Here is a 15,970-nt window from a genome sequence, read left to right on the forward strand (position 1 = left end):
AAGTAACCAAACAATAAAAAATAATATATATATTTTTTTAAAAAATAGTATTAAACAAATGAATCCTGCTTTTTTCTTTTTCGTAAATGGACATATAGCTTAATTTTGAAAGGAGATAATATATCAATTAAATATATAGTAGTATCATAATATAGAAAATAAATAAATTTCAATTTAATTTTCCATTCCAGCCATGTCGAGACAGATACCATAAAAAACATTATGGAAATATAAAAAATTTCCTACTTGAAATTAGGAGGCACATTTGATTCTCATTATTACCATGATTTAGGGTAAACTTTTAGCCCATTTTAATGGGCTACCATAATTAGGGTTTTCTTTCTTACCAAATATAGCCAAGCCCAAAACTCACCCAAACTATATATAAATAGTAGCCCAAAATGAAAGAAGTTTGTTTTTGCCTTCCTTTCACGAGGAACACTCACATATCTCAATTCAAACTTGCTAGGAATCAAAATTAGAAGAAAGGCGCAATCACATTGACAAGCACAGTACTTTGAGCTCTCTCTGCCGCAATGTGCGAAGTCTCTCAGTTTCCCTTTTCTCTCCCTAACAAATTCTCTTTGAAGACCATGGACAAAACCCTAGCCGTCACTCATCGTCTGCTTCCGCTAAGTTTCCGCTTGCCTGCAGCTTCCTCTGTTAATTTCAACGTTAGACTTTCAAGGTCAAGCTCAAGGTCTCTTGATCTCGTTGGTTCAAGATCGCATGGCTGTACTCTAAAATGCTCAGCTTCAACACTTGGTACTTTATTCTCATTTTCACTTTCTGAATTGTGTTCCTTTTAGCTATTTTTGTGTTGTGTTTGTGTGTGAACAAAATAATACAAGTGGAAAAGACAATGAATTGTACTGTTTGGTCGTCAAGAAATGAAGGAAAGGAATGAGATTGGAAACTTCGGTATGTTTGTTTCATGTCAAGTTGATTTTCTCAACACAAGTTAAAGTTTATATGCTAGGTTAGTCGATTATGTCAATCTAAGTTCTGTTTGGTTTCTGAGACATTAATCTTGGCAATAGAAAAGAAGATAAATCGAAATTTTCAATTTTACATCCTGTTTGCTTAAAATTGCCGGGGCTTCAAAAGAGAATATAATTTATTGATTTTTAATTTGATCAAAATCCAATTTTGCAATGCTGAGTGAAGCACAAGTACTTAGGTCCAAGTAAAGAGAGTACAGGATGTGGAAAATCAAATAACCAGTGGTCCCTGTGTCTTCTTTTTGTTACTATTTTCTCAGAAACCTAAAGGTTTTAAGGCAATGCTTCTCGTAAATCAAAATAAGCTGTCTACACACCATGTGTGTGCATGCATTAATTCATTTGCTTGCATATATTTCTTCATTTTCTTGTGCATGAGAATTGGGGTGGGCCCTGGTCTTGTTTTCGCCTTTGATAATTTATGGTAGAGGCCAAATTCAGATGCTAGGGACATCTATGGCTGTCAGGGGAGACACCTTATACCCCAGAAAAAGGTGTTGGCTTGGGTTACAGGGATTTGGAAACTTTTGATTTGAGGCTTTTAGCCAATCAAGGGTGTAGGATTTTGACAAACCCTTTCCACTGTGTGTTTGGGTTCAAAGAAAATATTTTCCTCGTGCATAATTGTTAATTGCAAATCCTGGACACTTAAGGAGTACAAGTCATGAGGCTCTTGAAGCTGGTTTGATTTGGGGGATTGGTAATGGATGCAATATTTGGATTCTGGAGGATCGATGGTTGCTAAATCCTTAGTATTTTAAAGCGGTTTCCCCAGTGAAAATTTTATATGTTTGGGAATGTGTGGGATCTCTACCTTATAAGACCAATTTTCTCACTTCACAAAGCTGTTATAATTTGTCAAATCCCTATGAGCACACAATGTGAGGAAGATGGTGCAAGCTCATAATTCCAAAGGCATCTTCACTGTGAGCAGTGCCTATCATGCATCAATGTGTTTGCGAATGGTGCTCAGGGGAAGGTAATCGAGCTTTTTCTATTGACAAGATTTTGGGATTTGTAGCTGCCTAACAAGATCAAACTTTTCTTATGGGGGTTCTGTCACGGTATTCTTCCAACAGTATAAGCTTTATGCAGGAAGGGTATTAATGCTGGTTCTTGTTGTAGCCTGTGTGGAATAGCATATGAGTCCCTTGTTCATGCGTTTTTTGAATGTGGTCATGCAAGAGCTACTTGATTGGTTTCATCTCTGGGGAGGGTGCCTGCTCATTTTTATGCTCTTGATTGACCGTAACTCTTCCTGCAGATTCAGGTTTTGTTGGAATATATATATATATATATATATATATATATATATATATATATATATATTTATCTTTTGGGTTATTTGGGGGAATCAAAATAATTTACCCCATGCCAAACATGTCAAAGACCCCTCCATCCACCATGATATTCACAGCTTCTTATCTTGCTGAGTTTCATGGAACGGTTCACTCTCAATCAGTAAGGAATCATTTATCTGCTGTCCAGTGTTGGCAGCCTCCTTCAGATCCTTATAAGAAGATAAATGTCGATGATACTGTTTTCAAGTCTAGCAGAAGTGGAGGTGGTGGTGTTTTTTTTTTTTAGAAATTTCAATGTGAACTTATGGAAGGAAGGTCACTTTATAAAAGCCTCTGTCTTGGGTCCATCTGTTATCGAAGCTTGTTCTGTTAAGGAGGATTTGGTTTTGCTGCAGGTTGTGGTTTTCTAGATCTAATCCTTGAATCTGATTAAAGGCATCCATGCAAGGTGGTCAAGGCTCATTCATTGGAAGATTTTGTGTTATTCTCAGAAGGTGTCTTCATTGCATATTATCCTTGCTCCTGGTTCCCGCAGCAGAGCTGCTCATCTTTTGGCTAGGCAAGCTAATAACTGATTGTATTAATTGGATGGAAGTTCATCCAGTTTTCCATACTCAACGATGTACCGACTACTCGCTGTACTAGTTATTTATTGAGTTAATGTATCATCATCATTTTTCTTCAAAAAAATAAAAATAAAAAGCGAGTGCTAAGTATTTTGTTTGAATTTTTTTTCAGATAACCAAGTAGCAAGATTTCAAGAAGCTTCAAAGAATGGGAATTTAATTCCTCTATACCGATATATATTCTCAGATCACCTAACTCCAGTGCTTGCTTACCGATGTCTGGTTAGGGAAGATGATAGAGATGCTCCAAGCTTTTTGTTTGAATCAGTTGAGCCTGGATTGGATGCTTCCACAATTGTATGACCTTCAACTTTTGCTGTTTTTATACATGTCAAAATGCATTTTTATGTAATTTCAGTCCTTATATTTGTGCTAGGGGCGATATAGTGTCGTAGGAGCTCAACCAAGAATGGAGATTGTAGCTAAAGAGAACATGGTTACAATAATGGACCATTATGAAGGTCGTCGGATGGAGGAGATTGTGGAGGATCCAATGGAGGTTCCTAGAAAAATTATGGAGGGCTGGGAACCTCAACTTATTGACGAGCTTCCAGAAGCATTTTGTGGTAAGATAAGTTGATAATTATCTCCTTGACGTGCTGTAATCTTCCATTTCAATGTATATCTTAGGTCTTGTTTTGGTTTGCGGGAAGGATAACTTGTCGAAATTGCCTTGGATACATTTGTATTATGCACTTGAAGTATTGTTCATTGTTCATGTTTCTTTACATTTTCTTTAAGTCTGGAACAAATCAAGGAGAATTTTTTTGGTAGTGTCCCTGTCTATATATTTCTCTGCATGCTGTAGGTGTTCTCTCTGGAGAAATTCTATGCTTCAAAGAGTATATAGACCATGAATTATTTTTTCTTGTTGTCCTCTCTAATTTAGCCTTGAAATTATGTTGACTTTATTCTAAGGGTGATAGTATGTTGATATGCTCCTTTCTTGAATAGGTGGATGGGTAGGCTATTTCTCATATGACACAGTGCGGTATGTAGAGAAGAAAAAGCTGCCTTTCTCTGGTGCTCCACCTGATGATAGGAATCTCCCTGATGTCCATTTAGGCCTTTATGATGATGTGATTGTATTTGATCACGTGGAAAAGGTGATTGTATATTGTTTTTAAACTGATCCAGGGCCCGTCTTTTTTTCCATATATTCTGCCTATAACTCCAAACATGGACATGTTTGTGGTGTCTTCTCTTCTTTAATTTGAGCCTTTCTTTCATTTGAATGAAATGCAATTTCTCATGGTGAAGCTTCCTTTCTGACCCAAATTTTGCACTCTATGTTTTCTTGCACTAAGATGTATGAACTTGTGGATCCAAGTAAATTATATTTACACTTCAATTACAGAATTCAGGGAACAAAGCATGTATGCCCATCATAAAGCATAATCAAAAAGAAAAAAACTAGCAACATGTCATGTCATTTTTTATTATAAATTTTTTTATTTCTAATTTGATAGTTTCTCTGGTGATACTTTTCTTCTTTTATTAATTTTGTAATATTCTTGACCACAGAAAGCTTGTGTGATTCACTGGGTGCAATTAGACCGATTTTCTTCTGTCAAGGAGGCCTATGAGGATGGAATGAATCGACTGGAAAATATCTTATCAAGAGTGCATGATATTGCTCCGTAAGTAATCCTTTTCTCACTTGTTCTGCCATGCTATATTTTCCTCTTAGGGTACAAGTTCAAGATTAAAATCTCTAGCTCAATTCTCAATTTCAGACCAAGGCTACCTGCAGGTTCAATAAAGTTGTTCACTCGTCTTTTTGGCCCTAAATTGGAGAATTCAAGCATGACGAGTGAAGAATACAAGGATGCAGTGTTACAGGCAAAGGACCATATTTTGGCTGGTGATATTTTCCAGATTGTATTAAGTCAGCGTTTTGAACGTCGGACATTTGCAGATCCTTTTGAAATTTACAGAGCTTTGAGGGTCGTCAATCCAAGTCCATACATGACATATTTACAAGTTTGCTCTTCTAACCTTAAACTATTTTTTCCAAGATTTTTGACAATTTTAAAATCTGACATTTTTTTGCTTTTCTTGTGATCAGGCTAGAGGATGTATACTGGTTGCTTCTAGTCCTGAAATTCTTACACGTGTGAAGAAGGTATTTCTTACTAACAATGTGATGAATAATCAGAGTTGTTTTTCTATATCTTTCTTGTTTCTCACTTGAATTTGATGTTTGTTGACAGGAGAAGATTACAAACCGACCCCTTGCTGGGACTGTTAGGAGAGGAAAGACCCCTAAAGAAGATCTAATGTTGGAAAAGGAGCTTTTGAATGATGAAAAGCAATGTGCAGAGCACATTATGCTTGTTGACTTGGGGAGGAATGATGTGGGCAAGGTTGGTTCTTGTTAATTTACATGCATGGAATGTGTTAATGAACTAGAAAATGAATATGCAATTGTGTGAATAGTATCAAATACCACTGCTTCTTAAATGCTCCATTTAATGAGCCATGGCAGCAGTTTCTGAATGTTTTCTTAAAATTTTATACTTGTGCCAATAAATCAGTGCTGAAGACTGGTCCTTCATGCAGGTCTCCAAACCTGGTTCTGTGAAAGTTGAAAAGCTCATGAATATTGAACGATATTCCCATGTTATGCACATCAGCTCAACAGTATGTATCTCTTATCACATTCTATGATTGCAGGTGGCAGTAAGTAGATCTACATGTTATCTTCTATATGTTTTATAGGTCATTTTGATGAATCAGCTATTCCTGCTAATGCATAAAAAATGAATTAAATGAAGTTGGTTCTAGCCAAATAAAAAAACTGGCTAGTTCTTTTCTTTGTTTTTATTGGTGACTGTCGGGATCTTCATTTCTTTTGTGAAGCCCTTTTCATTTAATTGATTCATCTTTATAGGTCACTGGAGAGTTGCTTGATAATCTAACTAGATGGGATGTGTTGCGTGCTGCACTGCCTGTTGGTACTGTGAGCGGAGCACCAAAGGTATATATAAATCAGCTTTCCTCTGCTTATATCTGCGTCTATGTTCTTTTTGCTGATGTGTCTTCAATTCAAACTTAGATACTGTTTGGGAGTGCAACCGAAGTGGAGGCTTGCTAAAATTCATCTTTTTTGCTTAAAATTATTTTTTTTATGTTTTCATATCGTTTTAGTGCACTAATATCAAAAATGAATTTTAAAAAATATAAAAAATATATTTTAATGTATTTTTGAATGAAAAACACTTTAAAAAATAAGTGCAACTTTAAAGTATAAAGTTACTTAACTCCGCATGGACTCACATAAAAGCACTTGGTTTGACTTGAAAGGAAATTTGACTTTAAGCCTTCACGTTGGTTGATTGTTCTTTGTTCTCACTATCAACTCTGGTGGAATGTAGGTGAAAGCCATGGAATTGATCGATCAGCTGGAAGTGACCAGACGTGGGCCTTACAGCGGTGGATTTGGAGGCATTTCATTTTCCGGTGACATGGACATCGCCCTTGCTCTTAGGACTATTGTCTTCCCCACCAGTACTCGTTATGATACAATGTATTCATACAAGGACGTGAACACTCGTCGAGAATGGGTAGCTCACCTCCAAGCTGGGGCTGGAATTGTGGCTGACAGTGATCCTGCAGACGAGCAGAGAGAGTGTGAGAACAAAGCAGCCGCACTTGCTCGTGCCATTGATCTTGCAGAGTCAGCATTTCTCAAGAAATGATTTAAAATTTGTAGCTTGTGTTGCAATATTTCTATATTCAAAGGAAATGTACTGTGTAGTATCCGTGCGAGTACTGACTTGAGTGTTTTTTTTTTCTTTTTTTTTTGGTTAAATGAGGAAACCATAATGCTGTCAGATTGTACAGTCGGGACTGGAAATGATAAAGGCAACAAGAATCTGATTTTTCAAAGCGGCCTGCTACTGAATAGCCCGGTTCCCAGTTTCTGCAGCTTCAACCAAATGGACCAAACTGTGTTATTGATAGATGGGGGCGTGGGCCGCGTCGCTGCCATGTTCGTCAGTGTTCATCGTTAGCTTGTTGTTTCTATGGTCGTGCTCGTCTTCGGGGTATTTTTACTTGCTCATTTCAAGTTGACTATAGGGTTAAATTGTTGATACACAACACCAATTTTATTCTTCTTAAGTTGATCAAAGGCACTGGATTTCGTCAGTTACATTAGTTTGGACTATTATTGTCAAAATTATGAGTATATAACGTGTAAAATTAGGTTAAAAACTTGAAAACCAGCAAAATTAGTTAAATTCGTTTAAAATCAGTTAAACTCAATAAAACCAGTAAAACCAGACTGATTTACGGAGTTTACTAAAAGTTCAAAAATTTGCTTACTCCTTGAACGTGAGTCTTTGTCCCTGACTCCCCCGGGCCCTGACACTCCACCCACAGTCCTCACCCCCCATTTTTCCTTTTTTCCTTTACCCAAATCTCAATTCTCAAATTCTGCAGACGAACACCAGCAGGCAGCAGCGCAGCTGGTTTCACAGTGGTTCACTCTCCACGCTCCACAGTGGTTTAAGCTTATGTTATGATGTGTTTTTTTCAGCTTGGCTTGTGATCCATCCTCCAGAATTTGGGACTTGTTTTTTTAAAAAAATAAATCTCTTTTCTTTCTTGTTTTATGAGGTTCAGGTACTTCTTTTAACAACTTTTCAGCCTTTTTCTGTGCTTGGATGCTTGATGTTGAAGTTCCGAGTTTTGGACTGTTGAACTTCTTGTTTTCTTTTTTCTCTCTCTTTCTAGAGTTCTAAGCCAGATTATCATTTTTTATTAAGATTATTTTCTTATGACTTTTCTATTATGGCGTTTAACCTGTTTTGTGGGTATGTATTCTTCTCCAAAAGATTAATTTTGCTGGGTGTTAAGAAAAAATCACTAGGATGTGGCATTCTTTGTTCTGGAACCATCATTTGTGATTCAGTGTCAACTTCTGTTGTTTCGGTTGGGAGCTTGTTTCCTGTTCATTGTAATGAAACTGTGGGTGCTAGCAAGCAGATTAGTTTCGGTTGTCTTCTTGCTTCATTTTTTTTTTTGTATTTGCTCTCTGAACTAATGATTTCCTCTTTTAACATATTTGATACTTGCTAGCTGCTGTATGTCTTGAAGTTCCTGCTTGATTGCTGCAAACGTCATCTCTCTTCCCTTAATTTTTAGTTAACAAAATTTTATAAACATAATGATATTGTATTGTATTATTAAATTATTTAAATCATGTATAAATTTTTATTTAAATCATTTGGATATTTGTATTGTTTATTTTATTTTTATTTTAATTGTGTTATATTATTATTTACTACTTGACTGTAATTATCAATATATAATTAGTTTAAATATTTTACTTATAATTTTATGATTTTATGATTTGAGTTTACAATTTCAGTTCATATTGTATATTCTATGCATGTTAAAAAAATATTTTTGACAATCTTGATTCGAACGTCTTGTAGTCTTGTAGCCTCCAGATAAGATAACGTAGCTACCACTATATATAATAATGGAGGTAGTTTAGGAATATGGTAGTTGTTTTTTTATATATATTTTATATTTATTAATATATTAAAATAATATTTTTTTATTTTTAAAAAATATTCTTGATGCAAGCATGTTTATAAAAAATATTAAAAAATAAAAATTTCAAAAATTTATTTAATTTCTTTAGAAACACAATACCAAATAATAGCTCTGTCTGGGTCCCATGTCATTTAATAAACAAAAGAAAAACTCAACCGCCCACCCACTCTCATTTAAATTACTCAAATAGCTTGCAGTGGCTATCAAATTGATAACATGTAAATTTTTGGTAACGTTGTCACGAGGGCTGTGCAGTGTAATTTGCATTTTGAAATTATATTCTAAACGGTTATTTATAAAAATTTATATTTAAATTAATTTTTTTATATTTTTAAATTATTTTAATATACTAATATTATAAAAAATAAAAAATTATTATTTTAATATATTTAAAAAAACACTTTAAAAAACATCTATAATAACACTAATCACCCTTAAGCGAAGAGTGCAAGTAGCAAAATAAAGACGGCCTTGTTGGGGGGAAAAAAAAGAAAAAGGAAGAAGATTCATGAGACAAGTGGCTGTTTTTTTTGAGTCCGCAAATAGATATATATAAACAGATGATGATAATTGATAAATCTTTGGCTTGTCACGCCACGCCACACCTATTCGTTTTGACACACAAGAAGTTTGACAACTACGTACCGGAAAGCTTTAAAAGATGCTTCATTCAATACTCTCTATATCTGCTCTCTGCATTTTCATGGCAATTGCTTCTTCTTGAGGTCACATATATCTCATCTCTTATATTTTCCCTTTGCTTATATAATATTTAGATTACGTAGCTGCAATTTAATTTTATCAAGTTTCACGTAGATGAAATGACTTTCCTGTGCCTATGTGCTACACGGTTATTTTTTTGTTTGACACTTGATTGCTGGAATTTTATCATTCAATAGCTGACCTTTTTCTATGTTTTTTCTTTGTGGAAAACAAGAATCCAACTTTGTGCTCTTGACTGTTTCATTTTTGAAGATAAATGTTTATTGCCTGGTGGGGTATAGCATGTAATTATAATTGGAGGAAAATCTCATGAACTAGCCAATCCAATTACTAATAGTCATCTTCTTAAATCTTTTTTTATTGAAAATCGGTTCATTCTTAACAGCCGAAAAAAAAAGATACTGGAGTCTGTTCTTCCAACCGAATCGAGTGATTCTATTGGTATACGATGATCTGGTTGCTGATAAACAGGATTGACTTGGAGCTCTGGCTCTCAATTTGATTTTTTGAAACCCGTTCTTTAGGTCCCTTTCACCTTGTTTTTAATGGTTGATGTGTTTATGTTGTCAGTTAAAGCTATTGATTTCGGCATCAACCTTGTAATGATCTTGACCATCCTCGTATGTGTGCTATAAAACCGGTGTCTTGGGATAGCTAGTTGTGTTCTAATCACGTTGAATTTCGATTAGAGTGAAAGAATGGAATTTACAGAATGGTGGGTATATGCTTTTTGGTTTTGTGAGTGATGTGAGGCAGCTCAAGTCAAATATTGATGAAGTAGATAGACTGCAGTCCCGATTTCACCTCTCTATTCCGATTACAAATGGGTTCCGTGCAATTCATGAGCCATTTTATTGTCATTGTTTGTGACAGAAGACATATTTCAACTTGTTAACGTGTTACAAAATGTGTGTTGCCTTTATCCAGAGGAGTGGGCGTGGTAGTAGCTGGTAAATTAGGATTATACTCTTTGTCTACAACTTAGCTATGGGGACCACAAAGATCTACATAGTGTAAGTTCTCCCCCTTCCTTGTTGTGCATTAGCTACTACGAGTTTGGATGTTAAGTTTTCCATTTTTTCCAGGTTTTACTCCTTACATGGACATGTAGAGATTATGGCACGAGAAATCCAGCGAGGAGCTAATACAGTTCAGGGTGTTGAAGCAACACTTTGGCAGGTAAATTCTGTAGTATATGAGGATCAGTTAATGCTACAAGGGAATGAAAACTTGTGAACAAGAGGAAGCAGCCTTCAAATTCTCGTGTGTCTGTGTGTGTGAGTGAACGTGTTGGAGGTTGAAGATTAGACTCATAAGATACTCAACAAATTTCACTTGGTGGCATGGAACAGGTACCTGAGACACTTTCCAACTCGATATTGAACAAGGTGAAGGCCAATCCTAAAGCAGATGATGTACCAGTTATTCTGCCAGAACAACTTTTGGAGGCTGATGGTTTTCTCTTTGGTTTTCCTTCTCGTTTTGGTGTGATGGCATCCCAATTCAAAGCCTTCTTTGATGCCACCCATGAGCTATGGGCAACCCAAGCTCTTGCTGGGAAACCTGCTGGATTCTTCTGGAGTACTGGTTTCTATGGTGGAGGCCAGGAACTTGCTGCGTGAGTCAATTCATTCTTCAGCCTCTACTCTCGGAACCTTTTTTGTTATAACTTTATAAATTTTAGCATGACTAAGCTTATAGAAGCTTAGGATTTTGTGGTAAATTTTTCCTCACTCATTGCTGCAGGGTAAGAGGAGCAAATTAGGATTTTGTGGAATAATTGATATCATAATTGAATATGAGATGCAAAGTCAATAATTGCAAGCTTTAGATAGGTTATGTTAAAACATAGATAGGATGCTTTTAAAGATCCAGGAGGCAATGGTAAAGTTTAAGGAAAGATACACAACACTCCTTAAGGCATTGAAGAAGTTCAGGTTTTATGTAGAACATAGATGGCTAACTTATAACCAGGCTTGTAGCAATGATAGCAATAGATACCGAATCATTAAAGCATGCTGAAGTAGTCTAACGCCTTCTGAGAGATAGTGCAGCAGCTGCAAGTTCAGTTACAGACAGAAAAGGCAACTCTTATTGAGAAATGAATTGGCATGGAATATTTCATGCTCGCCGCCCTCTGAAATTTCTTTTAGAAACTAAAAATGGCAACTTTAATCTGTGAAAAAACAATAACCAACCAGAGTCAAATTCGCTCTTTCAGCTACAAAGAATAAAAACTCATTCTTTATAACCTTTATTTTTTTTAATCTTAATCAATTTTAACATGTTCTAAGCTTATAGATGCAATATCATTGAATGCTGAGCAATTTCAACCCGTTGCCCCGTGTGCTTGTTTTTCCTCATCCTCTTTGTCAACATGAGAGGCATGAGAAGTAAGAAAGACCTTTTTTCTTGTTATCAAATCTTGCTGAGAGGTCGGTTTGTCCATCTCACTCTAGGAGCAGCTTTTCCATTCAACCATAAAAAAAGAGGAAAAAGGATTGTTTCCATTGAGCTCTGCAGCAAAGAAATGCTGCCAAAACAGTTGACAAAATTGCGTGAATAGAATGGAGGGAAAGGAAATTTGGAAGCTCGCTTGTCTTCCTGCTCGTACAATTTATCCTGCAATGCTCCTCCTATCATTGTCTTGATGAATAATTAGATTTAGTATGAAACTGGCATGTTTTAGTAAATGTATGTTCTTAGTTATTGTTTTTCATTTTTTATTCCATATTCATGCGTGCATACGATGTCCTGTGATCTCCCACTTGCTGTGAAAAGCTGACGGTCACTTGATTGTTTGTTCACCTCCTGTTTGCAGATTTACAGCCATAACGCAGTTAGCACACCATGGTATGCTATTTGTTCCTCTGGGGTACACCTTCGGCAGTGGCATGTTTGAGATGGGTGAAGTGAAAGGTGGGTCTTCTTATGGTGCTGGAACTTTTGCAGCAGATGGGAGCCGTCAACCCTCTGAATTAGAACTCCAACAGGCCTTTTACCAAGGGAAGTATGTTTCTGAAATAACGAAGAAGCTCAAAGGTTAGCCTCCCTGAGCAAACTAGAACATCTTCAAAATGTTGTAAAAACTGATCATGATCTAAATGATCATTTCACTGAAGTTTAATGAAAGAAGACGCTTGATGCAAGAGAGAAGTATGTGTTACTTGTTCCATCAACGATCTTTTCTTGAATATCTTTCTGGGAATCAAACTTTGATCTGTGAATTCATCTCACCAAGAAAATGGATATCAGGAACTGGAAGCAAAATGATATCTTGCTCCATGGTAAACGCTGCAAGTCGTAATCCGTTTGTGATATCGCCGATGGTTTTAACCCCTCATATTATTGTTGATCCTCACAACTCTATTTCATACGTTTAATGTTAGAAAATTGGTTTAAAAACATGATTAATGATCACATGTGAGGCCAGCTCAATTATGGGATCCATTCAAATTTCGAGTTAAGAATTTTCTTTTAATATAAATATTTAACATGAGAAATTCATCTTAGTTCTCAACAATTTCTTTTGTTTAGAAACTAGACTGTTTAAAGTCATAAACATATATGTTCAAGTTTTAAACATTTTTTAAAAAATATGTTTTAAATTAATTAAAAAACATTAGAATTAATTCTGTCTAGGGGATGGGGGCTATCTAGAACAAGTTTTTTTTTTCCAAGTCTTTGCATTTTAATCATGGTTTTAAAACTCGATTTGACCTGATAAGTGAACCTGAAAGCTGTAAGACTCAGTAAACCCAGATGAGACCCGACTGATTTATATATATATACAAAACGTAACCGTTTTAACTTTTTATTGTCAAACATCTATAACATGAAAACAAAAAACCTACACTCTTTAATCTGCAGAGCCATATTATGATGAAAACGACATCGTGGGTTGGTGGATGAATGTGTTGGCAGTGTAGAGAGAGTTTGTTGAGCGGTTGTTTGGAGGGGGGTCAGATCTTGTGGTGATGATGGCGATCCAATTTTAATTGATGCGGATATGGATGCGGGTGTGGATTAAGAGCTTTTGTGGTGAAAATCAGCGTACATTTGCAAAGAAAGGATTTTGAGGGCAAAGAATGGGAAAAGATTAGAGAGAAAATGAAATTGTGGGTTTGTTATGTTTGTCATGGAGGTGGCAGATTATAGAGATTAAGGAAGTAGTGCACGTTAGTCAAGCAGGGATATTAGGGAAGAAGGATAAGAGAGAAAGAAAACACAATGGTTTTTCATTTATTTTTATGCCAAAATTCATTTCACAATGATTTTAATTAAATATATTTTTTAAAAAATTATTTAAAAAAAACCACAACTAATTTTAAAAAAAAAAACTTAATTTTTTAAAACTACAATTGCAAAAACTACAGTTAGATACCACAAACACAATTTTTCAGTCCCAATATATATATATATAAAAGGAACAAGATATTACAAATCTAATTTATGTATTTAGAATGAGGTAACATTTTGAAACCCCAAACTCCCTTTCAGACATGCTTAGATCCTAGGCCCCTTGTAATATAATTCTGCGTGTAAAAAAGAGAAGCAGGCTTTTGAGACGATGCTAGAAAGTGTTAATCCTGAGATTTTATATCTTGACTTTTTACCATTTTACAGGTGTACTATTTTTATTTTATTTTTACTTTTTACAACTCCAGGGATCAATTTTTAACTCTTATTAACTGTGAATTAATTGCTCCCATCTAATAAAACTAAATTTGAAAAAAAAATCACATTGGAGAAAATAGCATTGGAATAGTAATCTCATCAATCAGCAACACTCCACCGATTTAAAATAATTAAAAACGACCTTTTTATCTCCTTGGCGTGGATGCGATTCAAATAAAATAAAATAAAATATCTCCTAAAAAAAGATAAAGATTAGAAAATAAAATAAAAACGACCTCGTTTTATCTCAGCCACCTGACAAAATAAACAACAATAATACGAGGACAAACAGTCAAACAGAATCACATCTCCATCTCCTCCAATTCCAAAAGAAAATGGAGTCCATCTTGCGATCCTTAACGGGTCAAGACCCGAACCCGGATGATTACAGAAACATCGAGTTCTGGTCAGACCCGGAACGGTCCGGTTGGCTAACAAAGCAAGGAGACTACATAAAAACCTGGCGACGTCGCTGGTTCGTTCTCAAACAAGGGAAACTTCTCTGGTTCAAGGAGAGAAGCGTGACGCGAGGGTCAATTCCACGCGGGGTGATCCCAGTGGGCAAGTGCTTGACCGTGAAAGGTGCAGAAGATGTGCTTAACAAACCTTATGCTTTTGAGCTTTCGACGAGCCAAGAAACAATGTATTTTATAGCAGATTCGGAGAAAGAGAAAGAGGAGTGGATCAATTCGATTGGGAGGTCAATTGTTCAACACTCACGGTCTGTTACTGATTCTGAGATTGTTGATTATGACAGCACTCGTTGATTAATCTGTTCTTCTTGTATCAATTTTTAAAAGAAAAGGTAACTAAATATTATGTTTGTTTTTGTTGCTCCTGCTGTTGTGTATGTAATGAAGAATCTTGTGTTTTTCTTATGGTTTAATCTGAGTGTTTGTTCGGTTGATTTTTGGAGATTTTGATGTTTTGTAATTGAATCTGCTTACTTATTTTGTGATTTAACTTTGTTGCTTGATTGCAATTATCAGGTGGATAGTTGGCTGTTAGAAAACTCAGTTAAAAGGAATTTACATTTGGGGTTTTGATAAATGTTTTATTCTTCTTGATTTTTTAATATTCTTGCTTGATTGAGAATGAAGGGTTGTGGAATCTGTTCATTCATTGAAAATAGCCTGCATTTCCAGTTACTTTACGGGAAAGCAATAGATTTTTCTTTTTGTGTTGGGGATTTTGTGAAGGGATTTGTTTAGAATTCATGGTATATTGTTATTATACACATTAAGGCTGTAGGGCTTTAGTGAGATTTCGGTTTAAAATCAGAAGAAATGAAACAGATTACAAGAGATTGGAGTTTGGTTCCTGTCAATTTATATGTTTTGGCCAAGTAGGTCAGATTATGCAGATTGATGATGAACTTCTTAGTTCTTCAAAACACAGCTGGATACTTCAGTACATTAATATTACTGGTTCAGTCAGATCCTTGAAATTCTTTGTGTAGTTGTCATGGGGATCAGGTGGGAGTTCGGCTTCTTGGAAAGGGTTTAGGAAACTGTGTTAGTTCGAAATACTAAGCTTTAGGTGAACAAATCTGATATTTAAAACATATGCTTTAGCTCTGGTATGTTTTACATCTAAACTCATCCGCCGGCAAACTCTGATGTGTTCTTCTTGCCTTAGCTCAGACCTTAGCAGCAAGAACAACCCCAACTCTCAAGCACGACAGTTTTGTTTTGTTTCTAGAATTCAGTTTCAGTCCCCCTAAGCTTGTTACCCGATTGACTGGATCCACTTTGTTGAATCATTTGTCCTGTTGGCTTTGTGTGATTCAACATTGGACATGATAGTTCTTAAGATTATATGCTTTTGACTTTGTTTTCTGAGTTGCAATGCAAGCAGAGTGGTCATTGCTGTGATGAGAGAAGTTTTGTGCTCACTGTCACAGGACTTAGTTTTGAATCATGAGATATCCATTTCATGCGGGTATGAATTGATAAAAGTGCAAAATTTCTGTTGTAGAATTTTGTTTGGGTTACTTCTTGATCAGGCACTGGCACATGAGAATCATAACAAAGATGGCAGGAAAAATATGGACTGATCTAGGCTTTGGTTCGGT

General features: G+C 35.7%; 3 protein-coding genes across 5 annotated transcripts; all 3 read left to right on the top strand.

The window, feature by feature from the left end:
* The first annotated feature begins 417 nt into the window (after positions 1-417).
* LOC7468572 (anthranilate synthase alpha subunit 2, chloroplastic) lies at positions 418-7,080 on the top strand. Of its 3 annotated transcripts, none has more exons than XM_024609096.2 (11): positions 418-765; positions 3,041-3,225; positions 3,305-3,494; positions 3,883-4,034; positions 4,453-4,568; positions 4,665-4,911; positions 4,997-5,053; positions 5,142-5,294; positions 5,491-5,571; positions 5,822-5,908; positions 6,306-7,080. In XM_024609096.2, exons 1-11 carry the CDS (start codon positions 537-539, stop codon positions 6,627-6,629), a joined length of 1,821 nt encoding a protein of 606 aa, XP_024464864.1. In that variant the 5' UTR covers positions 418-536; the 3' UTR covers positions 6,630-7,080. The 3 variants fall into 3 exon arrangements, with proteins under 3 accessions (XP_024464864.1, XP_024464865.1, XP_024464866.1); XM_024609097.2 differs by having other exon boundaries at positions 616-765; positions 3,316-3,494; XM_024609098.2 differs by lacking the exon at positions 418-765 and adding an exon at positions 2,698-2,924 and having other exon boundaries at positions 3,316-3,494.
* A 1,980-nt stretch (positions 7,081-9,060) lies between these two features.
* On the top strand, positions 9,061-12,375 carry LOC7468571 (probable NAD(P)H dehydrogenase (quinone) FQR1-like 3). The gene is made up of 5 exons (XM_002314077.4): positions 9,061-9,221; positions 10,147-10,232; positions 10,305-10,398; positions 10,572-10,837; positions 12,041-12,375. The coding sequence occupies exons 2-5, from the start codon at positions 10,207-10,209 to the stop codon at positions 12,264-12,266; spliced, it is 612 nt and encodes a 203-aa protein (XP_002314113.1). The 5' UTR covers positions 9,061-9,221; positions 10,147-10,206; the 3' UTR covers positions 12,267-12,375.
* A 1,797-nt stretch (positions 12,376-14,172) lies between these two features.
* On the top strand, positions 14,173-14,811 carry LOC7468570 (pleckstrin homology domain-containing protein 1). Its single transcript, XM_002314076.4, has one exon. It carries the CDS (start codon positions 14,232-14,234, stop codon positions 14,661-14,663), a length of 432 nt encoding a protein of 143 aa, XP_002314112.1. The 5' UTR covers positions 14,173-14,231; the 3' UTR covers positions 14,664-14,811.
* The last annotated feature ends 1,159 nt before the right edge of the window (positions 14,812-15,970 follow it).

The sequence above is a fragment of the Populus trichocarpa genome, chromosome 9 (genome assembly GCF_000002775.5).
Source record: "Populus trichocarpa isolate Nisqually-1 chromosome 9, P.trichocarpa_v4.1, whole genome shotgun sequence".
Lineage (NCBI taxonomy): Eukaryota > Viridiplantae > Streptophyta > Magnoliopsida > Malpighiales > Salicaceae > Populus > Populus trichocarpa.

Bases quoted from the DNA above. Each gene is read 5' to 3' on its own strand.
- LOC7468572 (XM_024609096.2), top strand. From the start codon at position 537: ATGTGCGAAGTCTCTCAGTTTCCCTTTTCTCTCCCTAACAAATTCTCT. The intron at 3,226-3,304 runs GTATGACCTTCA...TATTTGTGCTAG, and splicing joins GATTGGATGCTTCCACAATT to GGGCGATATAGTGTCGTAGG. The intron at 5,572-5,821 runs GTATGTATCTCT...TCATCTTTATAG, and splicing joins TTATGCACATCAGCTCAACA to GTCACTGGAGAGTTGCTTGA.
- LOC7468571 (XM_002314077.4), top strand. From the start codon at position 10,207: ATGGGGACCACAAAGATCTACATAGT. The intron at 10,233-10,304 runs GTAAGTTCTCCC...CATTTTTTCCAG, and splicing joins ACCACAAAGATCTACATAGT to GTTTTACTCCTTACATGGAC. The intron at 10,399-10,571 runs GTAAATTCTGTA...GGCATGGAACAG, and splicing joins TTGAAGCAACACTTTGGCAG to GTACCTGAGACACTTTCCAA.
- LOC7468570 (XM_002314076.4), top strand. From the start codon at position 14,232: ATGGAGTCCATCTTGCGATCCTTAACGGGTCAAGACCCGAACCCGGAT.